The sequence below is a fragment of the Helianthus annuus genome, chromosome 4 (genome assembly GCF_002127325.2).
Source record: "Helianthus annuus cultivar XRQ/B chromosome 4, HanXRQr2.0-SUNRISE, whole genome shotgun sequence".
In the NCBI taxonomy this organism is placed as follows: domain Eukaryota; kingdom Viridiplantae; phylum Streptophyta; class Magnoliopsida; order Asterales; family Asteraceae; genus Helianthus; species Helianthus annuus.
Window position 1 is genome coordinate 4,852,759 of NC_035436.2, and position 20,392 is coordinate 4,873,150.

The 20,392-nt window shown below is 34.9% G+C and overlaps 1 protein-coding gene across 1 annotated transcript; it reads right to left on the reverse strand.

Annotated features, from left to right (window-relative positions):
• Positions 1-8,963: 8,963 nt before the first annotated feature.
• On the reverse strand, positions 8,964-9,473 carry LOC118491407. The gene has a single exon (XM_035989177.1). It carries the CDS (start codon positions 9,471-9,473, stop codon positions 8,964-8,966), a length of 510 nt encoding a protein of 169 aa, XP_035845070.1.
• Between the last annotated feature and the right edge of the window lie 10,919 nt (positions 9,474-20,392).

Here is a 20,392-nt window from a genome sequence, read left to right on the forward strand (position 1 = left end):
TAATTACCTTATGAAGAATCATAAAACCATGTGGCCTGTTTAGATCACTACTAAAATGACCCATTTGACCAGTTACCTAGCCCTTATACTTTATGGAATCAAAGCTAGAAAGATGATAGGTGATTAATTAGATACATACAATTTGACCAGAAAGACCAGTTTAACCAGAAGCTTTCAGAGCTCTTTTTGTCATGGACTTTTTTTTACTAATCCTTTCTTGTTTTGCTTTCTTCCTTCCTCTTCATGACAGCAGCATGGGTCAATAATCGCCATCAAAGTAACGTAATCGAGCTGCAGTTACTTTAGCTTTGCATTCACCAAAAGATACAAAAAAGCATCCAAACAGATTACCTGGCAGGGACATATTTGAAGCCATATGAGGTTATCCATATTTTTGTACGTGAACGGGCCAATCAAACAATTACATGAGACTGAACTCAGTATGCATAAATTACTAAAACAAAATAGTGGTAACATAGCAAAACTACCTTAACAAAGTTTATGTCCAGATGCTCAGGGTCGGCTTTTAATTCGCAACCTTCCGACTAATGACACAATATCGTTGACCATTAATTAGGGGTGCATGATATACCCACACCCTTTGTTTTAATTGTATATATTATATATATATGTATGTATATAATTTATTAACAAGATAGCAACCAACCTCATTTTAATTGATTAAACTGCTGTTATGGAATTTGATGAGAACTAAATGCTACATCGGGTGTCCTGTGGCATATACATATACACTAAAATAACAAATTAATAAGATGCCATATCAGCAATTTTGAAAAATTATCAAAATAATGCCCTGGCAGGTTGAACATGTCATTTATATTGATGTTATAATCGGTAATAAGATGTTACTTGGTAGCTAAAATCAGCAATAAAATGGAAGTCGATACTGGTGGTTGCTAAAATTAGTAAAAAACTTAAAGTGCATTTCCATTTCCTGAAGTTTGCCCTTTTTGACCCATCTGACATAAAACACAATTGCAATCAACCCATAAAGATAATAGGTCAGTAGCAAAGTGCACCTCTATTTTTTTTTATTACTTTTTTGGTTCCATAATACTGGTAATAATCATCAATAGTTCACGAGTTTATGCAAAGTGCACCTCTAATTTTTAAATTAAGAATTTTCGAGTTATTTGCTTCTTAACAAAGTAATCTTTCAAAAATGCAATGGATTAAAAACACAAAAGAAAGTGTTCTTTCTAAAACGCAATAGACAAAAAACACAAAAAATGTTCTTTCTAAAACACAATGCTTCCTAGCTTACAACCCATATCCCCTAAATAGTCCTCTTTACATCATCAACCAACCTAATGCCATAGCTCGAATTTAATCATTTTATAAAACCTTAGTTAATAACAAACCACATACAAATAAAAACCCTAGCAAACACTAACATTTCCTATTCAACAATCCATAACATTAAATCTAGCATCATATTTACCAATAGAAACAAAATTACAAAATAGAATCGAATACATAACCATGAATATCACCTTCCAACGCAATCCTTAAGATGTTGCTCAGTTTTTTTCGCAATTTTTTGATGAATCTTCCAGGATCGACCTCCTTAGTTCTGCACTGTGTGAGTGTGTTTCTTGCGGAACCCTAGGTTTAGAAAGAAAAACCGATCGCTTAAGCTAATCTCATTCAATATAATAATCACAATGAAGCATAACTTTATCATAATTCATATACGAATAAGAAACTAAAATTAAATAAAACCAAAATAAAAAAAATCCAAAATAAAAAAAAATTTGCTGCTTATACAGCTTTCCTATACAAAATAAAAACAGTAAGAAGATTTACAGTATTCAATTAGGGATGAACTGATACAAATCAGGGTTTATAATCTTTAACAAAAACCACAAAATTGGGATTTCCGTACAACATAAACAACAAAATAGATGAAATTGCAGTACATATAAACAAATTTCATCTAAGAAATACAAATAGACGATTCGATAGAAAAATTATAAAGATATAGGACAGAAAATTACCGACTTTAAGATGAATCGCTAATAGATGAAACAAAAGCCGACGAATTGAAAGAAGAATCGACAAGGTAAATTATAGAATTAGATCTAGGGTTTTTCATCAGCAACATCATATAGAAAGAAATGTGTAATCTGTTTATGGAAACTCCAAGGTGAGAGAAGGCGGTGTGTAAGAGAAGGAAATTCATTAGCGAGAATAGAGAATGAGCGGAGGTGTCTTCAATTGCTTTGCCGCTCAAATGAAAAAAAAATAATGAGCGTACCAACGACATGTGGCAAGCAATGGTTTAAATGGTTGCCAAGTGGCCTCAACTTATTTTGCTTTATTAGAAGTAGTAGATTGGCTTTCAATAAATGTGCATACATTTTTTTTCCAAGTGAATTGTGTTTCGATATTCAAACTTCAGAACTAGCAAAAAGCATTCAGGTCTATGTCTAGAACACATAGACTTGGGTGATAAATAAAGATGTGTTTATCCAACTATTTAACTTTCGAAGGTGTTATTTTGCTTTAAAAGAGGGTCGCGAAATATGAGGATGTAATTACTATATATATATATACATATATATATATATAAAACTATATATAACACCATATAAACATCGTATAACAATATGTAACACCATATAAAACCATATAACACTATGTAACACTGTATAACATTATATAACAAATATAACACTATACATCTATCATAGACATGCTATCAGATAACCTATAGTGTTATATTTGTTATATAATGATATATAGTGTTACATAGTGTTATATGGTATTATATGGTGTTACATATTGTTATACGGTGTTTATATGGTGTTATATAGTATTATATATAGTGTTATAATACACTTCTCACACTTTGAGCACTTTTTTACAGGATCCTCTACCTATATATATATATATAGAGGAAGGATGTATAGAAAACCCACTTTAATTTAGAAAACCCGGGAAACTCAAAGCTCCCGATGTTTTTTTTTCTTGAAAAAATTTACACATGTTATATACATGTTTTTAAGGGTTTTGGGCAAAAAAAAAAAATCAAAAAAGCGCCGAGTAGATATTTTTAAAAAAAATAAACAAGTTTTGGTGTAACACATGTTACACTCATCTGACATATTTGTAACATGTGTTACACCAAAACTTGTTTATTTTTTTTAAAATATCTACTCGTCGCTTTTTTGATTTTTTTTTTTTGCCCAAAACCCTTAAAAACATATATATAACATGTGTAAATTTTTTCAAGAAAAAAAAAACATCGGGAGCTTTGAGTTTCCCGGATTTTCTAAATTAAAGTGGGTTTTCTATAGATACTTACATTATATATATATATATATATGTTTTATCCTATTTAATTATACGTGACAAATAGATTGCATTTATCCTACTAAACTATATTAGGCCCTTGATTTACCATGTTATCTTAATGAATGTTGACACTTGTATGTGGATTAGATTTCCTTGATCCCTATATTGCTCAATGCAATTCATTTTTGGAACACACTAAGAAATCTTTACTAGTCAAATACTCAGGAAAACTAAATGGAATATGTTGTTCGCGAAAAGAAAAGAAACATTGACATGCATAATCGCTTACAATTTGCTTTTGACAATATCATAAGTTGTTTGTCACATGATTCGAATATTTGCTTAGGGGGCCTGTAACCCCACACGTAAAAAAAAAGTTACGCCTTTATTAAGTTGGGCTCTTTTCTCATTTTCGCTGCTTAGTTGGTCCAAGTATCAGTATGCTAGTTTCTTGGATGAACCCCGTATCAACTCCCATGCCTCTATATAGTTTGGTTTACTGCCTATGAGTATTATTAACTTTGTGCCATTCACTATTAATCTATCGACATGCACCTTATACAACACTTCTCTCGTAATGATATACATGCTTCTATTCCAAACTCAATACGCTCGAGAAATTTTAGATCATGCCAAAATGTCTAACTAATCATTACTCCTATTTACACTAACTCTAAAATTATCGCGTCTCTTAGGCGAATGTGTCTTTCATACCAAAATTAATAACTTATGAGGTCATTCATGAATTCAAAGGAAATAAAAGAATCAAATGAAGCTAGCAAACTTTTAAAAAAAGAGAACAAAGTAGTACCGGACGTATTCTTTTGCTTTGGACCAATATTAATTATGTGATGTTCAAATGAACCTTTTCTTTCATACTAGAAAGCTGACTACCAATTCGTATTAGCATAATCAAACAACCCATTTTAGTAACTATTACGAATTGTACTTTGAAAGATTGAAAATGCTTTTTAATATAAAGTTGAGTCGCAAACAGCTAGATTGATGATGTTATAAAAGTACAAAAAAGTTAACAAGTCTTATGAAATGTATTTGAATGCTTATAGAATTTTTTAAATTGTATTATTCAAATATTTTTGTTTATTTATAGTATTGTTTTTGTTATCACATCTCATACATTTATTACTCAAAGAGTTCATGCAATGGGTTAGTGAGTTACGTGCGTGTGCTATCAAACTTGGGTTAACGTACTACCACCCGATCATACACAATCAGATCTCTTAACAACTACAACTTAGTTATCATGACGGACCGGTCCATATTACTCTTAATATAACATGGGCTTTAAAAAATTAGTTTAAATGTGTTTTGAAGTGCAAAAATTAGATGTTAGTCCCTGGCTTTTTTTTTTCTTTTATTTTTTTTTTACAAGATATATCACTATAAGAAATCGGGTCTACGGCGATGAACCCTATACCGACGACATGTCATCGCCAGAGGGTTCCTCAAATTTTAGAGTCTCGCATACATGTCACGACGACATATCGTCTCAATAGTTTAAGCGAGAGTGGGAAAAATTGATGAACCACTTAGGACATTTATCCCGATGACTTATCGTCGCTAAGCTTAAAAATGTTTTTTTTTCTTTAACTCTCGCAACAACCTTGTACCCAGTACATGTCATCGCAACAGGGACCCCTATACTGAGGACATCTATGCCAACGACATCTAAACCCTATGGTACGAATCTATCCCAACAAAACATTGAGCCACAACATGTCGTTGGTAAAGCCTATAGCAACATATCGTCGCTATAGACCTTAAGTTTTTCGTCGCCACAGGTCAAGAATCTTGTAGTGTATATCGTATTATGTAGTTAGATCGCCAATCATTTTTTGGTAAAAGGCCATTCTAATAAAATGCATAGAGCAATAGCTAATCTTGTTAAGAACCACTCTTATATATTTGTTCCATACGCTATACACATGCTTCAGCTATACAATACATTATGCAGTACAACAGTTTTGTATTATGTTATGCGGTACAAACTTACAATATGACATACACTTCGACAAAAAATCCAACTTCAACAGACCACAACTGTTGATTTTTAAAACTATTATGTCTTTATTATTTATGATTAAAACGTAATATACAATTAAATAGACCAAATTAAGTAAAAAGTTACACGAAAGTGGCAAAACTCTCTTGCTAAGTAATGTTAGGTCTGGTTTTGTGTTACCTAGAACCTCAGGATATTGTTAATAGGTATTGATATATACTATCAAGCTATTTATTGTTTTCATTAGTACTACAAATCAAATAATTTTATAGGTAACTAAGGTATGTACTCAACTTCATTATGTAAAATGTCATTAGAACATGTTGAGATGAGTAAAATATTCTTTCTTAGACAATAGAAAAAGATATATAGGAAGAAAAAGATATATTGGAAAACACATATATGACAACGGGCAATCTTAGTCACATGTCACATACTGGTCAAATACACGTCGAGTAATTGTTACACATTACTTATTCGGTACACGGATATACCTATTTATTGTTTTACGCGGTTAAATTACCCATTGGAATGCTCATTATCGAAATATAATCTTAAACTCATATTAAAAATCTATTTGAAATATAAAATATTCAAACTCACTTTTAAAAATTCTGTAATTTTACATATCTAACAACTTCAAAATACCATTAATTATTTTTTGGATTATATATAATATATATACTAACATATGCGGTTTTGATTCGGGTGACAGGTTCGTATCACCTGATACCATACTTATCTATCCCATGTCTATGGATTTCTTTTTAAACTAATCTCATCTTCATATACTTGTACGATTATCAGTCACGGGGGTTTCAAATTTCGAATTTTCCCATTATATTCAAGTTCTTTTCTCAACTAAGTTGTTATTAGCGCAAGTAACAAATACAGCCATGTAATTTTTTGTTGTTACTTACGTTAAGCTTGAAATGTCAAATAAGTTAACAAAATTATGTATATTTAATCCAAGAAAAACATGATGTATTTTAGTTCCTTTATTCGACTGATATTGTAAATAAAGGGGTGTGGTCTCAAATGTCGCACGTGTCGCGACCTAGGCCATGCGCGTGCAAGACAATATCCATAAATCTAAAAACACTTGGTTGGTTCCAAGGTTCCAGTGCGAGCTACTTTTGTGAACGCGCAACCATGCTAGCTCACAAAAGTACAAGTAGTACATGTGGCAACAACCTGCAGCCAATCAGTATGTGCCCGACTCTACGACAGACGATCCCCACAATGATTAATCATACTCCATGGGACAAACAGTAAAAAAGACAGCGACATGTAGCCAATCAGCATGCGTCACTCACTGCTCCATAATCTCCACTAAGGGCTGATGTCAGATACGACAACAAGTACATTTGGAGGGTGACGTGTAGCCGGTCACAACGCGCCATCATACTCCCACCTCTGCAGACACTACTTGTTGTGTTAGAGGGGATCAAATGGATGTTCCTTGAAAGTGAATCTAGTCATTGAACCTATCAACCCACCTCTTCTCTAATCTTTAGGCTATAAATACCAACCTCTACCAAAGGTTTAAGGATATGATTTCTTACTCTCTCACTCTAAACACCAACTTGTTTCCTTTCTCTCTCTAAAAAAATAAATCTTATTCTCACACTAAAGGTTGGTTACGAAAAAACCCCTAACTCTTCTTCTTGTAACGAGGTCGGCGGACCCAGGAATTATTTTCTAGGGGTGCGAACGAAGGGTTCAATCAAATTTTCATGGGGTGCAGTCGGGATTTTTACCTCGAAAATACACTAAATTTTTTTTTCAAGGGGAGCGCCCGCCCACCCAAGCCAAAGCTTGGGTCCGCCTGAGTATTCTGTTTTACAGATCATTAGCAAAGAGCTGTACCGATTGAAGAAGAGACTAGAAGATAACCTTTACTTCACTTAGGTAAGGATCACTCTAATTCACCTATTTTCTTTTCCTTTTCCATTTTGAGTTGTTTTTGGTGTGCTCATAAAAATATCGCCACCAACTTTTCAGTGTCACGCCATCAAATCGTGCCTAAACACGAGATTCCTTTCCTCAATTGTTACAAAGACGAAAAGCATTTTTAAAATACTGAGTGTCATTTTACATAAATAAATAGTGTCCTAACCTTCTTTAGATATATTAAAGTCTCTTGACTTATTTAAAATGCATATATTAAAATATTAACAGAAAACATTAGCTACTAGCACACTCGTTATATCTGTGAAGACAACTCGATAATTTTTTGTTGTTATGGATATCATGTAGATGTTTTTGTTGACGCAAAACACTACTTTATAATTCTCTAATCACTCTATATACAATTGTATACTGTGTTATTAAGTACAAAACTTCTTATTATCGTTTTTGAATATTCGGAATAACGCTTTTTCAGATTTGACTTGTTTAAGTGATATGGGGTAACATTCTATCTTTTTTTTCACAAATATTTGTATTCTAAACATTTTTTACGAAGTCTATAAGTTAGTTTTTTTAAGTATTGACCTTTTTGTTTATTTTTCAATTTCAAATTTTCAATAATGTTTTAAAGCTTCCAATTAACAAAACCTTTAAATAAAAGCATTAAAGATTCTTCCAAAAATCAGCCAATCCTTGTATAGGTAGCAATCCAAATCATAGTTGGATGTTTGAATATGCAGACCATATAACATCATAGTGTTATTAATTATTATTTTAAACGGCAATATTTAGATACTTAATCCTTTAAGTGTTTAATTAGTAAGTTTTGATTATTTAAACAGTTTATATGTAAAATACGCATATATTTATTCAAAGCTAAAATATCACATTTTCTATCTTAATATTAATTACATGTTTTTTGTAAAGAAAAAATATAAAACTTCAATAAAAGATGGTTAAATTGTTTTACAAAGGCTCCTAAAAATAAGAAGCATACAAAGACACAATAGATTACACAAGATGACACAATGTTGAGCTAAATTTAACACAATGCCGAAATTTATAAGACAATGTCAAGAAAAAAAGACACAATTAGTCACAAAAAGACACAATAACACAAATATAGAAAATACACAATGATAAATAAAATACACAATAATAATAAACAAAAATTCTAAAATCTTAATCTATATATCCAAAAGTTAAAAAATTAAAATCTCACATCATAGAGTTTGATGAGACGTTTTTAAAGCCGCTTAAATGAGTTCAATCGGTGTCCGTTTAATACGCTTTGTAAGACTTATTATTTTTATAACATTTGTATTTGAACATAAATCTCAATAAAAACATAGTATATTTCGGACAACTAATAAACACCTTTTCATGACAGAATAAACAGATAATGAGAGGTGGGGTAAAGGTTCCTGAGTAAATTATAAGCTATGAAAAAGTAAAAGTAAACATGACTACCAATCAATAAGTATAATACTTATAATTTGAACTCCAAACAACACCAAACTAAAATAAAAAATATATAACAAAAGACAAATAGAGAAACATATAATTCGACAATTTATTTCCATATAATTCAATCAAAAAGAGAAACATTTTAGGGACGTATATATACCTAAAACAAGAAATAAAATCTTGAAATAGTCTTTTAGGCCCAACCCCATGAAGAATAACCTAATTTTACTTTAAACACTTTTTTTTAACTTTCCAACTTCAAACCATTATAGAACCTCAATATGAACTTCTCAGCATCTTCATCCACCTGACCACCATCGTCACCGTTAGTTAACGGAAACGGCGAGTCCGTTATCCTCAGCTGCTTAACCACCGGACTCTTTCGGTACCCGGGGGAGGCGGCGACACGTGTCAGCATCTTCAACGTCTTAACATGATCAATAGTTATATTATTATTATTATTAACATGGTTTTGGTGTTGAGGGGTGGTGGTGCAGCTGAACTCATCATCACTTGTTGGTGGGGTGGGGTAGGGTAAGTGGTGGGGGTGGGGGTGGAAGGTGGTGGCAGCCCAGTGGTGGTGGTGGTGGAAGAGAAGGTTGTGTAGGGATTTTCCGGCGATCTTGCCACGTTTCATCATCATGTTAAGATCGGCAAAGAATCTTGTTTTGGAAATGGATTTTTTAAGCATGAAGAACATGATACGTAGCATGCTCCATGCTTTTTTGGCAAGGATTTGAGGGTTTTGCTCCATTCTCTCTCTAGTTTTGTTTTGAGTGTTTAAAGAGAGAGAGTATGGTATTTTATGTTTAGACTTTAGAGAGAGATATAGAGAGAGAGAATGGTGTTTTATGTTTCATTGTAGTTGAAAGGAAGTGGTATAGGGGGTATTTAAAGGGAGAAACTTGTTGGGAAATAAAGGGTTTTTTCAATTGTTTTTGGGGCACATGGTAATTCAAACACAGGGTTTGGTATGCAAGCCTACTTCTAAATATCTATGACATGTAAAGGTAGCTAATGTTAAAAGGAAACTAAATGTGTTTAAAGTTAAAGCAAACGTCTTTAAATTTAATAGTAAATTCTTAAAGTGTCTAAATTAGTTAACACTATAAGCCTGAAATTGGGGCAAGTGATTGTTGAACTAGAGAGTGTAAATGATTGTAAATATATTACAATTTGTTATGTTATGTTATGTTATATTATATTATGTAATGTTATTTTATGTCAAATTGTACGTTATGTTACACTTTACTTTAATGTATGTCAAGTTTACATGTATTCTTTGTGGCTTGCTAGTGGTTGTTCAACTTTTTGTATGCACATTAGCAGGGGCGGACTTAAAAGAAAGCTAAGGTGGGCGGGCGCACCCTCCGGGAAAAAAAATAGTGCTAAGTTCCGTCGAAAATCACGTCCGCACCCCTTAGAATTTTTCGTCCGCACCCCATGGAATTTTCCGTCCGTACCTCTTAGGTAAAAAGTGTTATCAATTTATATTTTAATTTTTTTTAGTAAACTCTTATTTTTAAAAAAAAAAAAATACTACCTAAATTATATAACTTATAATACCTAAATAACTAAACCCAAATACCCAATACCTTTAACTAGCCCACTACTAAGTCTTAGCCCAATAAACAAACCCAACAAATCAACAATATTTCAAACTAAAATAAAATAAACAAAAACCCAAAACCCTTACATATTCTTTCCAGCTTTCTCTATCCTCCGTGCACGCCAGCGATCAGAACATCAGCGACAACAGTGAACAGTCAGCAACCGCATACCACCGTAATCAGCCACCACACCGCCGATCGAACACGGGTAAATTTCTTTGTTACTTTTATGAATTTTGGTTGATTTTTTGGTTGATATTAGCCGCATACTAACCATGACAGTATACATGTGCTTCGTTTTGTTTTTCATTATGTTATATGGTGGGTTATATTTTGTTAGTGATGATATTTTGCCTTTTTTTTATAGCCGCATACACCACACACTAGATCCGGTGGGTTATATTTGTTAGTGAAGAATGTTTGGCTTTTTCTTTTTATGGTGTATATGTTGTTTAGATTATTTTTAGGGTTATTTACATTATGATTTCTAGAGCTTGAATAGTTGATATATTATGTAATATGTTATGGAGCCATGTTTTGGATAGATTTCAAAAAATGAAAACCCGTAGGGTGACGTTTTAATTATGTTTGTAACAAGGTTTGACATATTTTTATGATTATATAAATTTAGTTCGATGTTCTTTTGTTTTACATGACCCGACCCGACCCGACCCGATACGAACCGATTTTTTACTTATATACCTTGCGGCCTAAAATTTTTAAAAATGTTCCGCACCTTCATGGAAAAATTCTTGGGTTCACTACTGCACATTAGTTTAAAGTGTAGGTCTATATGAGAGATTTGTAAACGTCTTAGGCATCGGATTGAAGGTTGCCTCCATCCTGTGCACTAGCATCCTAATTATCTTTATACGTATTTCAAACACTAAGGTTTTTGGCTATGACATGTACACTTTTGGATGATGTGACTTGTTTGTGGTGAATGTTTCCATTGCTTTTGCATGAAATTTTAGTTACACTATGTGCCAAAGAGTAAATCCAATGAATGACATAACCGGGTCTACCGAGTTTAAAAGGAACAAAAAAAATTGATTATATTTAACCCATTTGATTTGGAACAAACTTCTATCGAAACGTGGATAAAAATAAGAATACCGTAACGGTATATATTCATAACTTAATAAAACATTACATTATATGATCAAAATAACAAAAAAAAAGTGAAGTAGCTCTGACAACTTGTAACTTTGTGCTACGATTACTTGCACATTACTACTTACAAGTTACAACTCGGTTTCAATAAAACTCATATCAAGTTATTGATAAAAATAAGCACGTTGTAACGCCATAATCAGAGTTTCAGAAACGTCACATTTTAAAGTTATAAAAAACATGCGTTTAAAACAAATAAAATAAAAATATTGGGAAAAAACTAAGAATTGATGAGTAGCAATGTGCAATAAGAGCAGCGACAACATTTACTAAAGAAATGGCTCATTATTTTACATTTTGGGTCTGGTTTCTATTCTTTTATGGGCTAAACATTCAAACAATTTTTTTGTGCGTAGGTTCGCAAAAGCTATTCATATGGTCATCATCGGAAAACCTACTAGTCAAACTTTTAACATATAAACAGCTAAATATGGTTTTGTTTCGGCTAATGGACCGAGCCTGGAAGTCGTTGAGTTTTTCAGACAAGCCACCCAGGTCTACTGGCTTACATTTAAGGCCCTTTCAGCTAGTTAGATTTGTAAGTTAGCGAGGATTTACCTATCTGATCATCAAGTCAAATTTTAGACATATAAACAACTAAATATGGTTTTGTTTCAGGTAATGGACCGAGCCAAATTTTAAATGATACGTAATAACCAAAAACTAAATAACATAGATATTATGGGCTTGGTTTGTTTTGTTTTGTTTTGTTTTTGGGTAAATTACACTTTTCGTCCTTTATGATTGTAGCGGGCTGCAATGGGTAGCCTTTAACTTCAATATTTATAGTCACAATCCTTTATTTGGAAAACGCATTACATCTTTCGTCCTTTAACACTAACCAAGTTAAAAATTTCAGTTATGTCTATCCACTTAAGGGTATTCTGGTCATTTCATTTTTTTTATTTAAAATGTTCATTATTAAATAAAACCAAAAATATTACATATATAAAAACATCATCTTCCCCAATTCTCTAACCTTAACCCTAGAATCTCTAGGCCATCTCTCCCTCCCTCTTTCTCTCTCTCCAACCATTCTCTACTTTGTGTGTGCACATGGTGCTTCATATCTGAACAGACGGAATCTTCTTCAGGCGAAGAAACGTTTGTTCTTTATTCTTCTTCTTCTTTAATATTATATTTTTCTCACTTGATATCCCAGTTAGTGTTTCTTGAAATCGTGTGTGCTGAAGAGAGTTGGGACCGTTATCGGTCACTTTGTCAGCCAAATTGCTTCATGCGGATGACTTAACCTCAAATGATGTTGAAGAGAGTTGGGACCGTTATCGGTTAATTAAACCATCCGACTTTTAAAAATCCAATATGAAAATCACAATAAATTACAATCCACAATCCTCAAATGAAATTCTTAAATCATGGCTTTAAATAATTGTTTTGTTTAACTCTAACTTTTCCATTTTTTGCCTTAGATATCACTTCATCATCATCAGTATCCAACGCGATTACATCATTGTTGTCTTCTACCATTAGTGCTCGCAAGTCACCAGCAAATTATGAATATCCAATTCCTCAGTTTCTTCATTCAAATTCACAATTTGGGTTACAGTTGGTCAATATTGAAGTTAACCACGAGGTTAATATATGTAATATTTTAAGAGTTGTGGTGGTGATGGTTGTTGTTAGTGGTGGCGTCCGGCGATAACGAGTGGTGGCACTATGGGAGTGGTGGTGGTAAAGGTTGGTTGGAGAGAGATGAAGAGGAGAGATTCTAGGGTTAGGGAATTGAGGAAGATGGTGTTTATTTATGGGCCAAACTATCTACACACCAAGTGTGTAGATAGTCACCCTTAAAAGGTGTTTTTTGTCCTTATATGTACACCTTGCAGTGTCGAACTGTGGCCAAAACGTGGCGTTTTGGTCCGGTTAACCAGAAAAATACTGACGGGTCTGTTGAACAGACCAAAACGCCGAGCTTTGGTCGCGTTTTGGTCCTATCAACCATTAATTAAACTACCACAAGAATGTCTAGTAGAGACAGCAATTGGAGAAACTGTTAAGATTTCTGAAATCTTGCAAGGAGCAAGAATAGAAATTTTTGATCAAAAATTTATTGCAAACCTTTACCCAATGAATCTGGTAGGATTTGATGTCGTGTTAGGAATGGATTGGTTAATAGCCAATAAAGCCAATATTTTATGTGATCAAAAGTCAATTCAGGTAAAATCACCAAGAGGTGAAAAGATCACAATTAAAGGAGATAAGTCATCTAGATCCACTAAATTCATCTCTTTGATGAAAACTGCGAGTTATATAAGGAAAGGATCTATAGTGTATTTGATTTCTATAATCACTAACACTAAAGGAAAAGAATTAAAAGATATTCCAGTAGTGTCCCAGTTTTTAGATGTCTTTCCAGAAGAATTGCCAGGACTACCGCCAGACAGAGAAGTTGAATTCAGAATTCACCTGCTACCAGGAACAGCACCAATTGCCAAAGCACCTTACCGTTTGGCACCCGCGGAAATGCAAGAACTGAAGAAACAACTAGACGAATTGTTGAAGAAGGGATTCATACAGCCAAGCTCATCGCCATGAGGAGCACCGATATTGTTCGTCAAAAAGAAGGACGGATCAATGCGTATGTGCATTGACTACCGTGAATTGAACAAAGTCACGATTAAGAATCGGTATCCATTACCGAGGATCGATGATTTGTTTGATCAACTTCAAGGAGCTCGATATTTCTCTAAAATTGATTTAAGATCAGGATATCATCAATTAAAGGTACAGGAAGAGGATATTCCTAAAACCGCATTCCGAACAAGGTATGGTCATTATGAATTTACTGTCATGCCATTTGGTTTAACCAATGCCCCAGCCGCATTCATGGACATGATGAACCGAATATGTAAACCATATTTGGATAAATTCATAATTGTCTTCATAGATGATATTCTAATTTACTCTAAAAGTAAAGAGGAGCATGCAAAGCACTTGCACTTACTTTTAAGTTTATTGAGAAAGGAAAAGCTTTATGCTAAATTTTCAAAGTGCGAGTTTTGGTTAGAACAAATACAATTTCTCGGACATTTAGTTAATCATGAAGGAATTCATGTAGATCCAACAAAGATCGAGGCAATTACCAAATGGAAAACCCCTGAGTCTCCAACCGAGATTAGAAGTTTCTTAGGATTGGCCGGTTATTATAGAAGATTTATCCGAGATTTTTCTAGAATAGCCATTCCTTTAACTAAGTTAACCTGTAAATCTGTTAAGTTTGAATGGGGACCAAAACAAGAAGAAGCCTTTAGAATTCTTAAGCAAAGATTAACCCATACACCCATACTAGCGTTACCAGAAGGAACTGAAGACTTTGTAGTCTTTTGTGACGCTTCAAAGTTAGGTTATGGATGTGTATTAATGCAACGTCAAAAGGTTATAGCTTATGCATCTAGACAGCTTAAGAGTCATGAAGAAAATTATTCAACCCATGATTTGGAATTAGGAGCTATAATCTTGGCCCTTAAGATTTGGAGACATTATCTTTATGGTAGTAAGTTTACTATATTCACAGATCATAAGAGTTTAAGGTATGTTTTCGGGCAAAAACTGTTGAATATGAGACAAAGACGCTGGATGGAGTTATTTAGTGATTATAATTGTAATATCCAGTATCATGCAGGAAAAGCCAATGTGGTGGCTGATGCTTTAAGTCGAAAGTATCACGAAAAACCAAAAAGGGTACGTTCTCTTAAATTAAATCTACAAGTAGATTTAAATGATCAGATTAGAAAAGCACAAGAATCAGTAATCAAGGAGGATACTGAAAAATTAAAAGGAATGATTAAGGAATTAGAACAAGGAACAGATGGAATTTGGAAATTCCATAAAAAGAGAATGTGGATACCTAAATTAGGAAATTTACGTCACCGTATATTAGAAGAAGCTCATAAATCTAAATATACGATGCATCCAGAAAGTGATAAAATGTACCAGGATTTAAGGAAAAATTTCTGGTGGATAGGAATGAAAAAAGATGTAGCAGCCTATGTTTCTAAATGTCTAACTTGCTCACAAGTTAAAGCTGAATATCAGAAACCCTCAGGTTTGCTACAACAATTAGAAATGCCAGTTTGGAAATGGGAATTGATAACAATGGATTTTGTTACCAAATTACCCAAAACAAGAAAAGGTAATGATACAATCTGGGTGATTGTAGATCGGCTAACCAAGTCAGCTCACTTCCTACCAATGAAGGAAACCTTTAGTATGGAACAATTAGCCAAATTATATGTAAATGAAATTGTTTCATTACATGGAATTCCTTTATCAATTGTTTCTGATAGGGATAGCTGTTTTACCTCTCATTTTTGGTCAAGTTTCCAAAAAGCAATGGGAACCAAGTTGAACTTAAGCACAACTTATCATCCTCAAACAGACGGGCAAAGCGAAAGGACAATCCAGACAATGGAAGACATGCTTAGAGCTTGTGTAATTGATTTCGGAGGTAATTGGGACGAACACTTACCTTTAATAGAATTTTCTTATAATAACAGTTATCACACAAGTATCAATGCTGCACCATTCGAAGCACTTTATGGACGATAGTGCAGAACCCTAGTCTGTTGGGCAGAAATTGGAGAAAAACAACTATCTGGACCCGAGATAGTACAAGAAACAACTGACAAAATCATTCAAGTCAAGGAACGACTGAAAGCAGCGCGTGATCGACAAAAGAGCTACGCTGATAATAGACGCAAACCACTAGAATTTCAAGTAGGAGATAAAGTATTATTAAAAGTCTCTCCTTGGAAAGGAGTAGTAAGATTCATCAAAAGAGGAAAACTAAGTCTCAGGTATATTGGACCTTTCAAGATTATTAAAAGAGTAGGACCTGTAGCCTATCAGCTACAACTGCCAGAGGAAATGGCAGGAATACATGATGTATTTCATGTATCTAATCTCAAAAAGTGTCTAGCCGATGAATCACTCTTAGTACCTCTTAAAGATATAAAAGTTAATGAACAACTCAAGTTTGTAGAGAAGCCTCCACAGATTGAAGATAGGAAAATTAAGAATCTCAAGCATAAGAGATTAGTTCTGGTCAAAGTAAAGTGGGACTCCAAAAGAGGACCTGAATACACATGGGAGCTTGAATCAGAAATGCAAAGGAAATATCCACACTTGTTCCAGTAGATCTCGAGGACTAGCTCTAAAACAAGGTGGGGAGGATATAACAACCCTCGGTAAAACCGACACCCTCATAATAATTTTGACACCCTAATATATCTTAAAATGTCTCAACATGTCTTTATATACACCCCGTATGTGAAAACCGAGCCAAAATAGATTATAATATATACAATAAATTAAAAACCCTAAAAAGTAAGCTGAGGCGGGCCGCGTAGGGCCTCACCTCAACTTAACGCGGGCCGCATTAGGATGTAACCGGACTCCTCTGAAATCATTAGTTGATGCGGGCCGCGTACAAGTTCGTTTAAGTTAATGCGGGCCGCGAGCGACCTAGAATGTGGCGCAGCCCGGTGATGACAGGGTGACCCAGCCAAGCTACGCATTGACCGGAGGTCAACGCGGGCCGCGTAGGCCTTGTGCTCATGTCACGCGGGCCGCGAGAGGGTGCGATTTCAGCCTTATAAATAGAGGCCATCGGCCTTCAGTCCGTCTCGCTCATTCCTTTCTTTCTTTCTTAATTTTCTATAGTGGCGTTATTATACCCGGGCATTATACCCCCTAAAATAGCGAGATTCTTCTACGATGTAAGTATTATAACCCCTGGAGACGTATTAGATACTCTGCCCGATTGATCTAGGGTTCCGTAACGGCTGTCGTGGTTCTGCCCGACGTAGTCGTTGGAATGCCGTCTCGGGGAGGGTATTTACTAATGTTAAAATGGGTTATTATACTAACACACGTGCATTTGTGTAAATTATAGATATTCACCAGGAAACCCTAAAGAATAACCTAAGACAGCAATGTGAGTGATCCTTCTTTTTATATACTCATTTTTGTGAGTTGATCCAGTTTTTGTAAACCTTTTGTTAATTATTTTTACAAAACCTTAAATACCTTTCTATGCGAATAACAGTTATTGAGTATTTGTAAGAATACAATTATCGTGGGTATGTTGGGGTTTTGTATACAAAATTTGTTATCCCCTGGTTAAGGAATAACATTTCCACAAGTCGGGTTCGACAGTACCAACGGGTGATAATTGATATAACTTGGAAACAAATGTAATTGCGGGATCGCCCTCAATACTGTTCACTGTGAAATTACTTTTTATTTAAACCTGATTAAAATGGGATTCACTCACCAGTATTTCCCACTAACAAAATGTTTTTAAAACGCGTTTCATGTAACAAAATGTGAAAGCCAAATAGAAGCCAGCTGGACAGCACTGAAGGCTTGGAAAAGTGGCAATAAAGTTACCTAAGAATAAAATGGATGTTTTTATTAAATAAATAGGATTTATTCCTATGAAATGTGTGTATTGAAAACTTGGGTTTTACCCATATGTTTAATGTTATAAAACATGGTGGTTTACTCTGATTAAATATTTCCTAACTACGGTCCTGATGAAAATTTCCGCTGCCAAATTGGATAAATAAACGTGATACCACCGAAACTGGCTCGCGGCCGCCCGTTCCCGGGAACTAGCGATCGGGGGCTGTGACAGAAGGTGGTATCAGAGCTATGCCACTGATTCAGCCACAGAAGTGTTCTGCTGACATCAAAATTTCAAAGTGTTAGGAAATAAATTACGGGAATACGTGCATAATTGTATTTTCTTGCTATGTGTTATCTGACTATTTGTTAGTTTACAGTATGAGCGACCAAGGACCCTCTGACGCCTATCGTCAATTGTCTGGTTCGCCTAGGAGCGAAGGCACCTCCTCTTCTCAGCCTGCCCTCCCGGGGTATTCAGCTGACACAGAAGAAGGAATCTTTGTGTTTAAGGCTCAATCTGAAGAGCCATTTCCTCAGAAAAAGAGGGGATGGTTCAGTAGGGGAGCGCACGAGCGTAGGAAACGAATGAAAAAGTTGCAGGAACAGCGAGTGTTAGCCGCAACAAAAAGAGAGACTGATGCTTATAATCAGGATATGCTCAATAGGGGTATCGCTAATATCCATATTTTAGCAACCACTGCTGCTGACCCAAACCTGGAACAAATGCTAGCACCCCAACCACCAAATCCTGACCAACCCATGGAAGTAGAAAATCAAATAGAAATGCCTGATTACAACCCGGAGGAGATACCTAGGGTACCTGCACCAAATCCCCTAGACCCAAACTACTACGACCCCTGGTGGGATGACGTTAGGGAATACGTGCAACAAAACCCAATACAGGAAAATGTGCTAATACCCAACTTAGGAGCCTACCCAGGGCTAGATCCTCAAGATCCCTACAACATTAGTGATGCATATGTTAGGGAAATCTTAGAGAATCCGTACCCGTACCAGGCCCCTATGCCTCCATATCAGGAACCCGCACCCTATATTCCAAACCCAGTCCTAGAACCCGCACCCCCAATGAGTGCAGAAAATGTCCAAGAACTTCGGACTTTCGGTGAGGAAATTTTAGAAAGCAGTGAGAGAATGTGACAGGTGGGAGAACGCCTCGTCTGGAAATACGACGAGCGTAATATGGATTTTTGGATGAATCCATATCAGTGAATGTGATGACAGGAACGGTAGTAGTAATATAATAATAATATATGTGTGTATGTGTTAGAAAAAAAAAACACTACGGATGCCTACTATTAGTATTGTAGCTTTACATTTCAGTCGGTATTGTAATTTAAATTTCAGTACTGGTGTGTAATGATGCATACTATATAAATAGAGTAAAATTCACAATGCTCGACGTTTTTGGCTAAAAGTGCGTGTCATGTGATTGGTTATATTCAAATATTAGTTGTGATATTAATATTTGGTAAATGTTTAAAATTCAGATGGCCGACGAGGAAAATCAGGATAATCTGAATAACGATAACCAGAGTAACATTAACGTGGTTAATGAGAATCCGGACAACAATAACAATGGAAACCAAATGGATAATAGTGTCGTTCAACACATAGTGGCACAAGGAATTATAGATGCAATGCCATTTATTATTCAAACGGTTCAAGAAGCGAATAATAAAAGTAAGCATAGCAGTAAGCAACCAAGTGAACCGGAACACAGCGTGAACAATGGACCCATACTTCAAGCGCCCATTCCCAAAAGAAGAAGAACATGCCATATGGTTGTTCTTACAAAGAATTCTGGTCCTGTAAACCAACAGAATTCTCGGGCAATGAAGGACCCATTGCAGCCCTACGCTGGATAGAGAAAACTGAGGCTGTTCTGAAAATAAGCAAATGTGTTGAAGAAGATAGGATAATGTTTGCTTCAAATCTGTTTAAAAATGCAGCCTTAGAATGGTGGAACACTATCCTCCAGTCAAGAGGAAGTGATAGAATTTATAGCATGGAATGGGAGGAGTTCAAAAATATGGTAGAAAGGAAATTCTGCCCTCCCAATGAAAAGGAACAGATAGCAAATAAGTTTCTGAATCTTAGAATGACCGGGGTAGACAGTAAGGGGTACACTACCACATTCTTTGAATATGCTAGGATAGTACCAACCCTTGCATCCCCTGAACCGGTATTAATCTCCCGTTACATCTGAGGATTAATTGGAGAGATTAGACATGTAGTCAAGGCAGCTAGACCCCAAACCATAGAAGAAGCTGTAGAACTAGCCAATACCTTGACTGATGAACTAGTGCGAACTAGAGAAGAAGACCAGAGAAGAAACCTAACCCAAAGGCTTACTCAAGAATTCCGTTCTGGGAATTCCAACCGTAGAAATATAGGTTCTACCTCTGCACCATACTGCAAAGCCTGCAAAAAGAAGCATTCT